This window comes from Oncorhynchus gorbuscha, linkage group LG10 (assembly GCF_021184085.1).
Source record: "Oncorhynchus gorbuscha isolate QuinsamMale2020 ecotype Even-year linkage group LG10, OgorEven_v1.0, whole genome shotgun sequence".
Lineage (NCBI taxonomy): Eukaryota > Metazoa > Chordata > Actinopteri > Salmoniformes > Salmonidae > Oncorhynchus > Oncorhynchus gorbuscha.
This window is the reverse complement of record NC_060182.1, coordinates 56748829-56766923: the sequence shown is the minus strand read 5'-3', so window position 1 is coordinate 56766923 and position 18095 is coordinate 56748829. Positions and strand designations below refer to the sequence as shown.

General features: G+C 42.3%; 1 protein-coding gene across 3 annotated transcripts in view; it reads left to right on the top strand.

Annotated features, from left to right (window-relative positions):
- Positions 1-17035, top strand: part of qkia (QKI, KH domain containing, RNA binding a) — a 79740-nt gene extending 62705 nt beyond the window's left edge. The window contains exons 5-8 of one of the 3 annotated variants that reach the window (XM_046366437.1): positions 6193-6280; positions 7883-8275; positions 12213-12287; positions 13465-17035. In XM_046366437.1, the coding sequence (XP_046222393.1) occupies positions 6193-6280; positions 7883-8275; positions 12213-12287; positions 13465-13481 (573 nt within the window). In that variant the 3' untranslated portion in view covers positions 13482-17035. Of the gene's footprint in view, positions 1-6192; positions 6281-7858; positions 8276-12212; positions 13092-13464 lie in introns of those variants that run through there. The other 2 variants (XM_046366435.1, XM_046366436.1) reach the window with 2 other exon arrangements.
- The last annotated feature ends 1060 nt before the right edge of the window (positions 17036-18095 follow it).

Genomic DNA, 18095 nt, shown 5'->3' with positions numbered 1-18095 from the left:
AAAAATGAAGCACATCCGCTTTACAAACTGTGTAGCCTACCTGGCATTTAAACAAAGTAACTGCTCGGAACCTCGATTCGCTATTCCAGTGCAGGCTATGGGATTATATAAACCAAAAATTGTGGGCCATTCTAAAAACGGTTAAATTTGTTAAATTAACACTTTAGCAGGCGATGTAAAGGCCAGATTAAATTGGGAATACTGCATGAGAATATTATCAAGTGCTTGTCAAATTGTGAATTAGACTGAAGTGTATGCAGCCTGCGCAAGAAACTGAGCAGAGCGCTCCCCTTTCCATGCAACATTTTTCAAATCATTATTCGTTGCATCATATATATTTGAATTTGCAATATTCTAACGTTTAAGTTGCGTAAATAACTGTACAATAGCATACAGGAGGACCCGTTTCTTTGTTAAGCCGCATGTGGCCACTCAAATCATTTGGCGAAAACAGCTATGTTAAATTGTATTGTTCTTACTATAACATACAAAATACCACGGTATTTATTCGCAAAGCTTGCCTGCTAATTGAACTAGTGTAGCCCACAGATGCTAAACATGTTTGTTAATTAACGTTCATTACCGTGAGACGCATTCACTTGTGAATGATGCATAGTGCACTGATCACCAGCTGACAAAATGTCATGGCCGCCACAGCCCTGGTTGTGCTGCACACCAGATACTTAATGGTTTTCTGATCCAGGCCCTGTGACTAAAAGATTTATTTGTATTTTATTTTACCTTTTATTTAACTAGGCAAGTCGGTGAAGAACAAATTCTTATTTTCAATGACGGCCTAGGAACGGTGGGTTTAACTACCTGTTCAGGGGCAGAATGACATATTTGTACCTTGTCAGCTCGGGGATTTGAACTTGCAACCTTCCAGTTTCTAGTCCAACGCTCTAACCACTAGGCTACCCTGCTGCCCCAGATGCATGTCTGTGTTCCCAGTCATGTGAAATCTATAGTTTAGGGCCTAGTTAATTTATTTTAATTGACTGATTTCCTTATGAACTGTAACTCTGTAAAATCTTTGAAATTATTGCATGTTTTTTGTTCAGTGTAGATACTTTTTGGGTGTTCAACTTTTTAACATGTAATTTTCACATCCTCCCCCGCTCTCTCCCTGGCGAGTTCTTGATACGTCTTGGCACGGTGGCAGGTAATCACTTTTCTCCAGATGTTAGTTTAGGAGGGAAACTGAGGAGAGTATGATGAGAACAGCTGGCTGTATTCAGGCACCCCCACCCCCTTGTTGCTCAACGTGAAGTCATCAGTCTTTTACCACACCCTTTACCGTTCCTCTACCTTATTTCCCCTTTCATTCCTCACCCCTTACATTCTCTGCCTCGTGGCCGTGCCGACCAGTCTCTGAGTCGTTTGGAAAGCAACCTGACCTGCTCCCAGCCTCTCCCCTCTTGTTATGACTGGCAGCTTAGACCAGTGAAGAAAAACAGAGGAAACAGCATGTCAGGCCACCGGGGATTGTTCTCCCTACATTCCCTGTGTCTTGCTCTCCCCTCTCGCGCCCCCTCTCCTCTATGGTACAAAAGCAGGGGCCCCTGCCAGACTTGAGCAAACATTTTCGCGTCGGCACGGCAGATGCCTCGTGTGACCTCATCCGTAGGGCTGTGAGGTAGGCAGAGGGACAACCTCTTTGCTTCCCCCACCACCACCCTTCCCCTCTGATAGCTATTACTGCTCCACTGATTTCACAAACAGGTCTTATTGATTGAATCTGATTCCTGTGGATAGAGCAGTTTTATTGAGTGGCTTTCGCTGATAGACTGTGTGACGGTAAAGGGGGAAACCTTCACTCCTTGTAATCCAGGCCACATTTCTCCCAGGAATTGGGCAGCCCATTGCCTCTCCGAGATTTCCCCCACACTCTGCATCTCCTGTCCTGAATGTTTGAGGAGACAGGAGTGTGAGGAGTGCCCACTCAAGAGTGTGTATTGTGATGGCACAACGGTCACAAGGCCATCAAACATGTAGTCCCTTCAGCCTGGCACATGAAACATTCATTCAGGAGTGCTTTCTTAGTCGACCCACTGCTAGATAGTAGAAGCCAGTAGACACCCACTTTCTGTGGCTTTAGTGTGACCAAGTTCCAACTCACAAATCACTCCATACAACCAGTGTTGTAGTAAGTCATATTTATAATAGCCTTGTTATGTTGACTAATGCAGTGGCATACATGTATCTGTTTCCTTGTGGCCATTAGGGCATTTTTAGTAACAGCCTGCTGTGGTATGACGAAAGCTGTGCCAGCAGGATTCCTGAGGTGTGCCCGCCCGCCCAGTTTTACATTCTGTTTGCCTCTGCTCTCGGCGCGCACACACACTAGGCATACTTCGTTTTCCTCTATGCCGCACACACACCTCCCTCTCAAACAGGATCTGTATACCCTTCCCTCTGCTGCCCTCTATTTTCCTTTGCGCCCCTCAAAAACAGCACCTCCACCTGCAATGCTATGCAGCGCTGGATAGATGAGGATGGTGACACCCCTGCCCCGGTAGCATTTTTAACTCTCCCAACCTTCAGATCAATCATCCGTTGGCTCTTTCCTGTCCCTGTCTGCCTGCAACTCTCACCCCCTCCCAACTATCAACTACACACGCCTAAAACCAGCCAGGCCCCCCCCCCTGAAAGGGAAAACGACTTTCTAACGCTCATTATGTCGCCCTGCATTTTAAAAGGTTAACCGCGTCAGCGAGCATTCAGGTGTGCTGTGAGGGGAAACCACCCAATGGTTATTCAATCTCACGCTCCAACATCTGTCCGCTCTCCAGTTTGCACATTAAACAGAACATTGTAGCAGTGTTCTAAATGAGTTACTGGCAACACAGTCGGCCTTTGTTTGGGACAGAGGGTAAAGTAAAGACTTAGTGACCTTGCAGACACCTGAGGCGGAGACTTTTCTCGGTCTCAACACTGACTCAGTTCTCTAACCACGGTCAGATTCTACCGCCAGTCTTGCTCTGTGTAAAGGCTTTTGAACTATTTTTCTCAAAGAGAATCAGAAGAGCCATCTTGATTCATGCCACATTTTTGTCACCGAAAACCACATGTGCAACTGAACACACTCAACCTCGCCATGACTGCTTCTCCGTTTTTTGGGGGAGGGCTCATTAGTTTTGTCTTAAAATCACCTTTGGCTCAGATCCAAACAGGCTGACACAGTTTGAGGCCAAAAAAGGAGCAGAGAAAGAAAACAAGCTGTCTCGTTCCTGGGACTCATTTATGAAAATTCTTCCGGATTGGAGAAGCTGTGTAGAAAGTCAGCGGGGGTCACAATTTGATTTAATCTGTGATGGTAAAAAGGGAAAGGAGGCAGACTACAGAGAATCTTAACAGAATGGGTAGATAAAGATGTCCACGCTACCACAACCACCCCTGATTGGATACTAGAAATGTGTAAACTGGGCCCTCTGACTGGGCACTGTGGTGATTTCTAACAGCTATTTAGCAGTGATTTGAGGTCATTTCCAGGTTGAAGGGTTAGCTTTAGCCATTCTCTGTGAATGTGTCTCATTAGGCCAGCAGGCCTGGTGTAGAAAATGTGAAGTGGCCTCTCGCTCCCCCACTCTTGAGGTTGTTGAAATGGGCTCTGATCCTTCTAGGCAAATGTATAAAATAAAACTATCACATTTACGTAAGTATGCTTGACCCTTTACTCAGTACACACCTGTAGTTGGAGTTTCTCCCATCCCCTGCTGATCCTCTCACGCTCAGTCAGGTCTCCCCGAAGATGTTCGATCGGGTTCAAGTCCGGGCTCTGGCTGGGCCACTCAAGGACAGTGTGCTTAGTCGCTGTCCTGTTGGAAGGTGAACCTTCGCCCCATCTCCGGAAGGTGAACCTCCTGAGTGCTCTGGAGCAGGTTTTCAGCAAGGATCTATGTACTTTTCTCCTTTCATATTTCCCCCGATCCTGACTAGTCTCCCTGCCGCTGAAATACATAGGGATGGTGCCAGGTTTCCTCCAGATGTGGCGCTTGGCATTCATGCAAAATAGTTCAATCTTGGTTTCATCAGACCAGAGAATCTTGTTTCTCATGGTTTGAGAGTCCTTTAGGTGACTTCTGGCAAACTCCTCCAATTGGCCTGTCGTGACTTACTGAGGAGTGCCTTCTATCTGGCAACTCTACCATAAAGGCCTGATTGGTGGAGTGCTGCAGAGGTAGTTGTCCTTCTGGAAGGCTCTCCCATCTCCATAGATGAATTCTGGTGCTCTGTCAGTCACCATCGGGTTCTTGGTCACACCTCCCTGACCAGGCCCTCCTCCCCCACATGCGTAGTTTGGCTGGGCGGCCAGATTTGGGAATCTTGGTGGTTCCAAATTTCTTCCATTTAAGAATGAAGGCCACTGTGTTCTTGGGGACCTTCAATGCTGCAGATAGTTATTGGTACCCTTCCCCAAATCTGTGCCTCGACTCAATCCTGTCTCGGCGCTCTACTGACAATTTATTCAACCTCATTGCTGGGTTTTTGCTCTGACATGCACGGTCAACTGGGGGACCTTATATAGACAGGGGTGTGCCTTTCCAAATCATGTCCAAGCAATTGAATTTATCACAGGTGGACTCCCAAGTTGTAGAAACATCTCTGGAAACCGGATGCACCAGAGCTCAATTTAGAGTTTCATAGCAATGTCTGAATACCTATGTAAATGAGGCATTCCAGTTTTGTATTTGTAATGAAATTCTTTACCTGTTTTTTTTTTACTTTGTCATTGTGTAGATTGAGGATATTTTTTATCCATTTTAAAATAAGGCTGTAACAAAACGTGTAAAGTGAAGAGGTCTGAATACTTTCCAAATGCACTGTAGGCCTATTCACCAATTTATTTTATTTATTCTTTATTTAATTAGGGAAGTCAATTAAGAACACTCTTATTTACAATGACGGCCTAGGAACAGTGGATTAAACTGTCTTGTTCATGGGCAGAAGGACAGATTTTTGACCTCAGCAGCTCAGGGATTCGATCCACCAACCTTTCAGTTACTGGCCCAACGCTCTAACCACTAGGCTACCTGCTGCCAAACACCTCCATTCAAATTTTAAGTAGCAGCCTACCTGTTGTCTCCTGGTCATTGTAACCTATCCTCCTTTTTCATTTTAACTCTATCTTCCATTGATTTGGTATCTTAACTTTGGCCACACATGGAGTCTCCAACTGTAGCCTATTGCCACTTTGACTTATGATTGGCCAACAAGCTACACACCCCACTCGTGAAAGCAAGCGCAGCAGCTTAACTTATACAATTTCTCTACTGCAGCAGTCACGTTCGCATCTGAAATGTTCCTTTCGGACAAGTCCGTTAATTACACATAACCATGACAATCATATCAGATCCGACCCAGACCCGTGACATTTGGTTCTGGATCCGGACCAGCTTGGGTCTGAGATCGGGGCTCGAGTATTCCTTTACAGGTGCATCCATGAAGCACCTGTCTTTCTAAAGCGTAGAGCAGATGTGAAGTCTGGGGGGGGGGGGGCTTTCCTGTCTGCAGCCTTATATCTTGTCTGTCTGCTGAAATCACACTGGTCCTACTTTTATTAAGCTCCACTACCTGGAAAATCACTGCATTTTCATGGTTATGAAGGGGTTAGTCACTTCAGGGGGGAAATGGCAGGGGGCGGCTGCTAACTTAATTGCCCTACATGAATCATTTCACTTGACTAATTTGGGTGATAATGACAGAGGCAGCGCTTTTGTATTTATTTTTCCAAACATTAATTGACAGGACTGACATTAACTGGGCTGTTATTGTGCATTTGAGTGCGCACGAGAACCCCAAAAAAATACAGTAATTATCTTGCTGATAGGGTGGTGGTTTATGCGTACGTTTTCCCTGCCTAATGTCTGTCAGCGATTTTAGTAAAGAGTGAGATGCAGCAACGTCACAATGGTGTTGTAGCCCATCTGTGCTTTCCACCCCATGCGACTTGTGCTTATGGAGAACGAACTGGGGCGTATTCACTAGGAAGCAAACAAAACCGGAAGGGGACCTGCCTGAGTTTGTCCAATAACTCGTTTTCATTGCAAACCAGTGTTCCGTTTACAGATTGCTACAGTCTGCACTAATGATTTTGTGACCCACGTGGTTTTTCTGTCCCCATGTCCCTCTTGCAATAGTGGCACAGCGAAGTGACTTGTCACTTGAAATGACTCGATTTGTTTGTTCCAGGCGGAAGGAGAGGATAATCTGAAGAAGATGCAGCTGATGGAGCTGGCCATTCTCAACGGGACGTACCGTGACACCAACATCAAGACACGTAAGCGTTACAACCACATTCACTAAAGGTCCTGTTTTGATCCACATTGACTAACGTGACACGCCACGTTGATCATAATCAATCTTTTATTTTATTGACGTGTAAGAATCTCTTAATGACCACGGTGAAGAAGAAATGTAACATGCTCATGATATACTGTGTGCCTCTACTAGGTTCATGTATTTCGTCATTACAGTGTCATGGGTCTTGACCAAATTTCCTTTGTAGACTGCACTTTTCCTCTGAAGTGTTGTCCAACCAGTGTCTACCTACCTCACAAACCACCTGTATCAAAGTAGAGCAATGTCCCCTCCACCCCTCCCTCTCGCCGCTCTCCCCTCTGTGCTCCTTTCCCTCCCTCCCAATATGGATGCAATCCCAATTTGTTGCAATCTCGAGGTGGTTTCTATATGCCTTCAGCGCATCACAGAAATCACTGTCATCTCTGCATGATGAAGTTCACGTGTCTGTTACAGTTTTGATTTCCAATCACCAGTGTTACTTTCTGTGGAGTTCATCCCACCCAGTGCTCTTGCAGTTTCTGAACTTTCATGCCTGTGATTTTAAATAAATGCATTGTAATGTTTATTTATTTTTTAAATTGGGGGGGCGTGACTGCTTTCACTTGACCATTTACTCTTTACATTATCATTTGTTACTGAATGATATCAGTGATGGCGATACATTTATTTGTTTTGCATGTTTGGTCAGTCCAAAAGGCTTGAAGTGTTGAGAATTTTTATTTATTTATTTATTTGACTTGGCATTTGACATTGGTTTGTAAAACCAATGGATATAACCGGACTAGTGCTACTTAATGTGAATTAGCCTAGACAGCCACCAAATCACGGGCCAAAGAGCTACATGTAAAACATTGATTCAGTCGCCCCAGCCGTCAGTGATTTAACTGTTGTGTGGTACGACGTTTGAACATATGCAAAGCCATTTGGACAATCTTTTATTGGTTTTGTCAGCCAACCAAAATGGTCTCAGGGTCATGTAGAGGAGTCGAGTGAATCTGAACTGTACTTATATATCCAGTATTGGCCAATATCAACTAGTCGGTCCCACTCAAGGCCTCATAGGCCCAGAGTCGTCCAATAGTCTCAATTGTCTTTTCTGGGGATTGACCTAATCCTATTGGTCCATATCAGAAACTGGCACTCCTCGTCTCCTCTGTTGCCAGTGGCTTAATTTCTGTTGCTTTGTGTGTTTTGTTTTGATCACTTGTACCGTCCGCAGTACATTAATTTGTGGTTGTCATAGTGATTGGTATGATTAATATGCTCTGTGCATTGGGGTAATGGCATCATTTTAGCAACGTATCTTGTTTTGGTATGGGTTTCTTATTTTCTTTACTCAATTTTTGGTATGCTGGTTCACCCTGATCATTGCATGGACTAATTTTCCTTTTTTTCACCCCCCTCCTCCTCCCCCTACCCCCCTTTCCTGCTATTTTATATTTTCCAACCTCCTTCTCGACCTGTGATTTTGGTCACCCACACCACATCTTTACCCCCTTGTCTTGTATCTCTGTCTCTCCATCTTTCTGTCTTTCACTCTTTTTGCTTATGGCAGACCCCCTTGCGTTCTCTCTTGCAGCGGCGGCAGCCGCCGCTCAGGGCCCCCGCCTAATACAGGCACCCCAGGGGCATATGATGGCCCCCCATCAGCAAATGAGGCCCCCCACACCGGGAGGTACCCCCATCATGAACATCATCCGACAACCCCAAATGCAGGGCATGTTGCACAATGGCACCCCCACACTGGTGCCTCCCTCACCGGACGGCGGCATCATCTACGCCTCCCCGTACGACTACCCGTACGCCCTGGCACCCACCTCCCTGCTGGAGTACCCTATCGACCACAGTGGGGTTCTAGGTAAGCGACCCTGGGGCCTGGGCGGCGGCCCCTTTAGCCCCGGACAGGAAGGCAGCTTGTTTTACCCTGGGTTTTTGGACGCGGCTTCGATGAGCCACAGTCAGGACTTAAAAGGTAAATATGTTGTATCCAGCTGAAAGAAAATAGAGTTATTGGTGTGACCTTATGACCTAATGGCTGTACACAGCTAATAAAGGGCAAGGGGGACAGGGATTTTTTTTTCTCAGTTAGACATTTTTCATATCTCCCCACCAAATCCTTTTCCTGGCTCAAGTTTTGTTGCCTTGTCTGAGAACACACACACACACACACACACACACACACACACACACATACTCTCTGACAGGGACATGCATGATTTCACACACCCGCGTTCTTGCCTTTTTATGCACTCGCAAGAGGCAGATTCAGTCTGGCGGTGGCTCCCCCTGGATTTCAACAGCTTTTGAAATAATTCAGTTTTTCCCCAACCAACTCTGCAGCTCTGGCCTTGATGCCAGTAGAAAGTCCCCTTTGTCCCGGTGGGGAAGTTCATTAAATTTACTGTTCTCATTTTTCCATTTGTCTCAGTTTTCACCTTCTTGAACTTCAATTTAGTACAAGCCACAGACATTCCCCAGTCATTACGTCAGCTGTGGGAATTACATTCTGTAGGTCCGGGTGTGTATGCAATATGCTGCCAAAGAAACATTTTCAACAAAATAGACGATAATGACTAACATTTGTAACTAACCGCCTTGATTCGGTGTTATGTAGCAATTTTTAAAAACTTTAAAAATATATATTATTCTTACATTGGATAAAAGTAGACTCAGAGCTAGAACATTGTATATCATAAGTTGAAGAACAATGAGAAAGTAATTCTGCTTTGAAAGTTGATTAACTTATAATCCCACCTTTTGAGAAAATGGTCCTTGAATATTTTGGTATACCTACTGGAGAGCTCTTTGTCTCCACCCATTCAGTGTTCACACCCTCTTAAGCCTTAGCCCAACACATCTCTTTTAGGGATTTACATGAGGCATTAGCTGAACAGAGTGATTTAGTTTAAACAACCAAAGATTTCAAGACCGTGATGAAAGTAGGAGCCTACAATAAGGGAAAAGTGCAGGTAGAAATACACTAACTAGTCCTTGGCCTATATACTAATCTGACTTTGGTGCAGGTAATGTTCTTCACATTACCATGTGTGGTAAACACACACTATATCAATGTTGATTTGTCACATGCACAGGATACAGGTGTAAACATTAGTGAAATGTTTACAAGTAACAATATTATAAAAAATAGACAAACTGGATACCTAGTCAGTTGTACAACTGAAATGTCTTCCGCATTTAACCCAACCCATCTGAATCGGAGGTGCGGGGGGCTGCCTTAATCGACAAAGGATTCAGATACAAAATATTTTTAATTGTTAGATTAGTCTATATTGATGGGTCATGTGAAGGAAATGTTATGACCAACCCCCAGCTACATCTCGCTAAGTAAATGGGTCACTATTGTCTAGACGTGTTCATGAAGTACAATTGGTGGCCGTAATCACCCCCAGACACACCTAGCTAATATATATCTATATATATATATCAGAATCTAGCTAGACTCTTACCCGTATACATGGATGAACGCTTCACGGCAGACGAACCATTTAACTTGTTTGTTTCTAAGCTGTTTGGCCAGTGTTGTCCAGTCACTCCAGTTCACACTGACCGTGGCATGTGCAGGAAGTAGCTAATCATTTTTTCCCAACTAATCTGTCGATAGCGCCTGCTAAATTCATGGCATCAAAGTTGAGAAGTAGCAACTGTTGTCGATGGCTAACGTTGTACATTTCAAAAAGGGCAGGGTAGAAAGTACTATCAACACATACCGAGCTGCTCATGTTATAAACCGAAGTATGTTACATGGCAGACCAATCCAAACTCATCTCCCGGCATATTCAGCCCATCTCTAGCGGGAAGGTTCCTGTCTTTTTCCGTGGCTAAACCAACTGGCCTCGTAATTTAACAATTAAAAAAAAATATATATATATATATATTAGGTTTAAGGCACGTGAAAGTTCACATTCCCCAGAATGCATTTCTGCCCAAGTATTTTAGTTGACGTTAAAATGCCTCTCCTGTGAAGTAGTGACGTGCGACATACGCCTAGTTTCCTGAAGTCGTTTTATGGAGCCCGTTAAACCCTGAATTCGTCCAAATAATGAGTGTGCCACAGCATACCTAATTGAGTTTCGACAGAGGACTTTCCTGTTTGTGCCGCTGCTTTAATTCATTAATCGAAGACGTCGGGGGAGATGCTAAACTGACATCTGGAATTATTTTAAGATGGTCATACCATGGATTATTTAGCTATTTGATTTAGGATTTCAGGACCCCATTTAGGTATCAATTTAATTATTTGATAAAATATTGATTTTGGCCTTTACTACTAAAGTCCATAGAAATGCATTGAATAACAATTTCATAAATGGCAAAAAGGAGAGTCCGAAAAAGTATAATAAATTGTCTGCCCTAAATCGACAAGATGTGTTTAAAAAATAAAATAAAAAATTCCTTCATACTTCCATTAATTTAACAAAAACGGTACCGGTTAGCTTCAGACGAGTCCCGTGACAATTGTGGAGGTCGTAAAGCAAAATGTATCATCTCTCCCCTTTCCATAGTGATCATAATAGTCAAACCATTCAACTGGCTGATTTTGTTGGATTTTTTAATGCATCTTAAATTCGACTATAAGGGGTGAATTAGGTATTGATCCTGACATCACAGGACTGTCATGTTAACTGACCTGTGTCGGTGCGTGTGTGGGATGTCTCTGGGAGCTGTTGTGTAGGACAGAGCCTACTGGCTTTTCTCTCTCTAACTTGGAGGGCACAGCAGCTTAGTGTGTTTTTATTTTCTTGCCGTATTGATCGGTGCCTTCAAAGGAGACCCATTGGAACACCACCAATTCTCTCTACAAGCGCTGCTCAGGCCTTAGCTTTAGGAAACCTCAGAACATCTGGTGCTACAGATTGGAATGTGGGCGGGCTGGCATAGCCATCAACCATCCCTGTGAACCATTGCCGTTTTCCTACCTGCCAGGGCTGTTTGGCTGTTTTCAAATGTGATGTAACCATCACTGGCCCATTCCAGCATCGAAACCTCCCCAAGCCTTCTGATCCTACAGATAACATTCTGAGTGAAGTCTCCTTTAGTGTTCACTTGATGACTGCAGCTAAGAGCGTTTAGTAGTATGCGATTTGACTGGATGCCCAGGTGGTTGTCATGGTGACCCATTCTGTGGGGACGGCCACCATTTAGCCAATGAAGGCCTCTGTCACAAAACTCTTTAAACGCTCTCTGGGTAATGAAGAGCAGAGAAATATGGCCACCCCAGCAATCACGCTGTTTCTCTCTCGCCCCTGAAATCTGGGAGGCCATCTTTCCCCGACTCAAACTAAATCGGAAATATTGACGGTTGGATAAAAGCCCAAGAAATACGACCCCTGAGTTCTGAAATTGTGTTTTGCTGACTGCACCTCGCTTTAGCTAGGCTTTTAGAGCAACAAGGATTTACCTTCCACACACAAAATGATCTCTACGCACGGTCACAGTTCCTATGCAACCATACAACAACCTTACTGAGGCGTATAAGTATTTTACTATATTTCCATGTATGAGATCCAGACCAACCATGCACTAGGATAATTGAAATGTCTGTCTTCATTTGACGTGAGAGAGCCAGGTAGTGTCTAGCACTATCCAGTTAGGATCTGAGCTGCTTTGGACCTTCACACCTCAATTTTTCTCAATCCACCTCCTGGGCCATGTTTATCTTCTAGATAGCCTTAGTCCCCTGTCCCCCTGCCTGCCATTTTCAAAGAATCCTCTAACACTGTGTACTATGGAATTGTATTACTTAAGTTGTACTTTTATAGATATCAAGTTAAAGCAAATGTGTTTTTTTTATACATGTCTGTATATTTTATGTATATGTGTTACTGTAAGACTTGTTTTCCCTTCCTGAAGTGAATGTTTTCTAACCTTGTGGACCTGTTGCAATCTAGGTGCAATGGCTACTAAAGTGAGACGGCATGACTCGCGGGTCCGTCCTTACCAAAGGATTGTGACCGCAGACAGAGGTTAGTTTAGTCTCTAAGATACTTCACTTTGACTGTTGATTGCATTGCCGGAAATTTTCACCACCTTATAATAATAATAATAATAATAATAATATATGCCATTTAGCAGACGCTTTTATCCAAAGCGACTTACAGTCATGTGTGCATACATTCTACGTATGGGTGGTCCCGGGGATCGAACCCACTACCCTGGTGTTACAAGCGCCATGCTCTACCAACTGAGCTACAGAAGGACCACCTTCCTTTCTACACACGTACACACACACCACCTAAATGGTTGACTGTGGTATGCACATTGTTTACATAGTTATGGAGTACCGTGAGAACTATTTCAATGCTCAGGCAAAAGCGATCTTGATTGCTTTGGTTTACATGAACTGTGACCCTTGGTGACAGAACAGGTAGTACACGCAGTGTTCAAGCAACATTTAATTCCTCTGAGATTAGATCCTAAAATAGGTCAGACTTGTTCCATACATAACAATTTATGTTCTACTTGTGAGGAACAGTGGAAAGTGACTAAACGGTAACTGGGAAAAGTAGACAACACTACAAAGTAGCCTCGTTGCTACCATGCACCATTTTTTCCCTCTTGAATTGTCTTGATTTGTCTTGTTTATGTAACACTGACCTACTTAATCTAAGCTAGTTTACATTCTTTCTCCGGTGTATTTTAAGTATTGAAATCAAATTTAAAAAATAAAATTTCAATTGTACACGAGGTACTGTAATTTTATATTATTATTTTTATATAACAAATGTGTTTATGGCTGCTGTATATAAATAAAGAGAAGGGATCGGAAACAGTGATTCATCGATTCATTACATAAACTAGTGTTAAGTCTTCTTACCACTAATCACACTGTTTAACTTGCATTCCAACCGCGAAAACTAAAACACTTTATTTGTTTACTTTGTAAGCGTATGTTTTCTTTGCTTCTGTTTGTGGGGACTGGGGGCAATGTTGCGTTTTGGTTTAGGTTGGGGGCTTAGTAGTTGTGATCATGTAACAACGTCACGATTATAACAACATTAGCTGGGTTTCTTGGCGGGAAATTAGGGGGAATAAAAGATTGCATTCATTTTATTGTTAAAATGATGTCATTAGTCTCTTCTTGCTGACACTAATATCCTTTCTATCTTTTTTTTCTTTTGTTTTTTGTTTCTAACCACCTAGCCGCCACCGGCAACTAACACATGACCTTCTGACCTCTGAACTCTTCACCCAATGACGAGCCGCCCCAAGCCTGCCTGCTGATCAGTTAACTGGTAATTGCCTTTTGCTAGCTTCTCGGATGCAGTGAGAGGGGCTCCTGTCCGTACAGTTACCCTAACATGTTTTTGATAAAAACCAAATGGTTTTTAACACTATCTATCATACAAACCCAACAGTTGGTTTTTATTTCTTTCTGTTCATTGAGTTGAATTCCCATTTATTTTTCTTCATGAATCACAAACTGGGTGGATGTGTATGTATTGTTACTAATGAATCTGCACTGAATTTATATAGCAATAAAGATCCCACCCTCCGTGTCCACAACCCCACCCATACCTGCTCTGATTCGGTGATCTCACTAGTATTCACTAAACGACGCTAAATGGGAACTGAACCCAGGCTGTCTCTCCAAAACATGGCCTCATTCTCCATCCAACATGCAATGCCAAGTCCCTCATTCCCTTAACCCCACCCATTCCACACCTACTTGCTGGCAATGAAAGAAATGAAAGGAAAGAGAAGCTACACTCCAACTTGTTCATGTAGTCCTGTATTTTGAAACTGAGACTTAATGGTATGCTGACACATTCTGGGTGTGCCCTGAACAGCTGTCTGTTAAAAGCATGGCTACATTGATTGCGAATTGAGCTTATTATAATTTTGTTTATTTGGTTTTTACTTGATTTTGTTTTCTCGTTAATACACTTATTAGCTCTGATTAGCTCTGAAGAACTAGCCAGACGAAGCAGGTTGTAAGAACTCCAAATGCCGCTTTTGTGGTGGCAGGCCTATCATGGGCAGTTAGCGGAGGCTAGGAAGGGGTGCTGGGGAGGAGAGAGCTTTTTTATTACTATAATGAAAGTGTTGAGGGTTAGGGCACAGCGGAGCAATGGATATATAGTTGACTAGCTACTGACCTTAACTATGCTCCTCTACACTTCACAAGTGTATGTACTTCACAAGTGTATGTACAGTGCCTGATGCATTTGGAGAATCCCATCGAGTTATACGAGCTGTGATCTAAAAGACAAAAAAAAAAGTATTAAGTGTGTTTTGTGTAATTAGCCAAAGGGGTTCGAGTTGAATTATATCTATATAAATATGTATCTAACTGCAGAGAGCGTGCTGTAATTTTAGAGCTTGAAAGGATGTGATTTCGCTCATGTTTAAGTGTGAGTTGACAGCCAATCAAAAAAGATCAAGGTTGTTTATCACACAAAGCTCTAGTTTCCCATGAAGAGAAAAAGCCGATTGACACTAAAGAGGGTGGTGGTGGGGGGGGAGTCCTTTATAGTGAAGTTTTGTAAATATACATTTTGTTTTCAAATTTTCTTTGATTTTGCCTTTTATTTTTGGTTATATTTACACCCCTGCCAAAAACCCATTTTCATATTGTGTATCAGCATTTGGCCAATTCTCTTTGCTAGAATATTTTGTAGTTTTCTTTCAAATTTGATACCAATCAATTCTTTATGGGGTCATGATACTTGCTCTCATGCAAATAAGAATCTATTTGATTTGGGGAGGGGGGGGTGTATTTATTTCTAACTCTCGCCATACCATTTTGAAGTCTCCCAATTAGCACATCCACAATGTGTCTCCATAAAGGTATGGTCCAGATCCTTAGCCCATGACAGTTTCTCATTCTTTCTCAAGAGAAGAAAACAAATAGGATGTGAAAGCCATGCCTGCCTGTTCAGATTGCTTTATTTACATACCTGTTATATATGTAGATACCTGTCATTGCATATTAAAGATAGAGAACACAATTGGATACTTTTACAGGGTCCTGGAGAAGAGAAATATATTTTTGGCGATTTTAGCTTTTTATACTTCACTTGCAGTTACAAAATATAAAAAAATGCAACAAAAAATAGTGTAGAGAAAAAAGGTGGTGATGAAGATGCTGTTACTTTGGATATTATTGGCTAGGAAAATAAAGACCAAAATAGTCATACCTACAAACGTTGCAAGGATGTAAGGGTTACGAAGCGAGGGAGAGACATTCAGAGAAGATAGAAAAAGTGCCTTATCGACGGTCGTTTCTTTTTCCGAGTGTTAACATTCTGTTCGATAATATCCAGCACCAACGAGGAATGCGCAGAGAGGAACGGCTTCTGTGATAAGCTCTTAAGTGTTGCGCAGGGTAGCTCCTGTCATTATTGCTGAGCTACTGAAGTTATTCTATGCAAAAAGAATAGCAGTCGTATGACCAGCTAAAATATGTGCCATGGTTCGTCTTCCCAAGTATAAGTTAAGGTTTTAGTTTTATGATTATTTTTTACCCTCTGCCATCCGAACAAGTTGTATTTCTTATTTCTCTTCGTTTTGAATTAGGTTATCGCTATTGTTGCATTGATTTCTGGTTACTGTGATTATTCTACCAAGAACAAACTGCCAATAGCAATGCAGAAGTCTGCCAGGACATCTTATTAATGCGAAATAAATGAGGGACATATAAAATGAGTGAGCAACAGGAGAAGAGGCATTTGCGTGTATACCAATTTTTTTTTATTTTTTTTTTTATTAAAAAACATGCTAATGCTTTCCCACTACAGTTCGGAAATGAAGCCAAGTCATGACTTCAAGCCCCAAGATGCTTTTTCCAGATAGTAGTCCAGGGGTGTTTTCTATTGGAAGGGGAGGCACTGATGATGGGGCTTGAGCTGGGTGAAGTTTATTTTTTACTAGGTCTTAGTCAAACGTTCCCGCCACAATGTGCATCCGTGCCAATTCTGGAAGTGATCAACATGCAGTATACAGACAAGAAAAAGGGTCCTTACCTCTTTATGGCTAACACGTTTGACTTCACAACTAAGCAGTTTTCAGTTACTCAAACTAAATGGGGTATATCTAATTACAAAGAAAATAAAGTATATCAAATCGAGACATTATGGATTATTAAATATTTCACCTTCCCTGGCAGTCTGACACTTTTATTTTTCTCATACATGCTGTCACAGAGAACATGTAATGCATTTGTTTTCAGTGTTATGAATTCTTCTATTTAAAAAAAATGCAATATTAAAGTGGAGCAAGAGATGACAATTCAGCATTTTGACAGTATTAAGACATATTCCCTCTGCAATGTTACGCTGTGTCATCGTGTAAGGTTGGTTTAGTCCATGTGTATGGTGAACTGTACCGTATTCACTCTGGCCTGCCTACTACATGTATGATAATGTAATTTACAGCCATTGTTACAGGTTTATAATGTATTTTTCTAATCTCATTTTATATGTGTATTATACAATCTTTTTTCGGACTTTCTTTTGATGCCCACTGCAACTTGTTTTTTAACCCCCCCCCCCCATCTTGAAATCTGTCTCTAGTGGGGAGTGTTGACTTTACTAGAGTTAAATTTGGTTTTCTTGCCAAATCCTAGCTTGTTTAACTCATTAGCGACTTTATTTGTTTTTCTTGTCATAAGTATTTTTACATGCTTGCATTTAGTTTTGATGGTGTATGCTGTTATTTTTCTTATTAACCCCTTGGCATTTATTTTAATAAAACATTCTTAGTAAGAATTTTACTAACTTGCTGATTTTTTTTTTTTGTTTTTTTTTTTGTTGTCTTGCGTTTTTTAACCAGTTTTATGAATGTACTACCTTGGTCTGGTTCACGGACTAACACAATTAAAACTGGTGTCTGGCCACAACACGTGCACACATGCATATTTGTACACTGCAACATTCATATCTGCACGCACATACACAAGGTGAATACTCATCCAAAAAACACTGTCTAACTGGAACCTGTGCACCTGCTATACTCTTCATGCTCACAATTCCAACACTGCTGCTCTGTCTCCTCCGTCCTTTCTGTTTATCGCTACTCTTGTTGTGGTTACGCGTGTTGTTGGAGAACCCCGGGAGCTGCCTTCTGTAGGTGTAACTGGAAGGGCTGGCTGCAGCTGAAACACTAGGGTCCAAAACAAAGGTAACTCCAACCTAGTAAGCAGCTCATACACTACTATGCCTTGTCAAGGAGTCGCTCATCTGATTCACTACCAATGTGGTCTGTAAAATGATCACCCTACATCTGATGGAGATATACAGCACCAGTCAAGTTTGGACGCAGCTGCTTCTGACAGTGATTAAAAAATAATTATACTAATTTCTACGTCGTAGAATAATGGTGGTGACAATAACTACGAAATAACACATGGAATAATGTAGTAACCAAATGTCAAACCTTTTTTTATTCTTCAAAGTAGCCATCCTTTTCCTTGACAGCTTCATGAGGTAGTCACCTGGAATTCATTTAAATTAACAGGTGTGCCTTAAATTAATCTAAGAATGTCCTTAATGCATTTGAGCCAATCAGTTATGTTGTGACAAGTTAAGGATGGGATACAGAAGCGAGCCCTATTTGGGCCATATTATGGCAAGAACAGCTCAAATAAGCCAAGAGACACCGGTCATGAAGGTCAGTCCATCTGGAAAATAAGACCGTTTCTTCAAGCGCAGTCGCAAAAACCAAGCACTATGATGAAACTGGCTCTCATGAGGACCACCACAGGAAATGAAGTCTGGCTCGCCTCTGCTGAAGAGGAGTAACCAGCCTCAGAAATTGCAGCTCAAATAAATTAT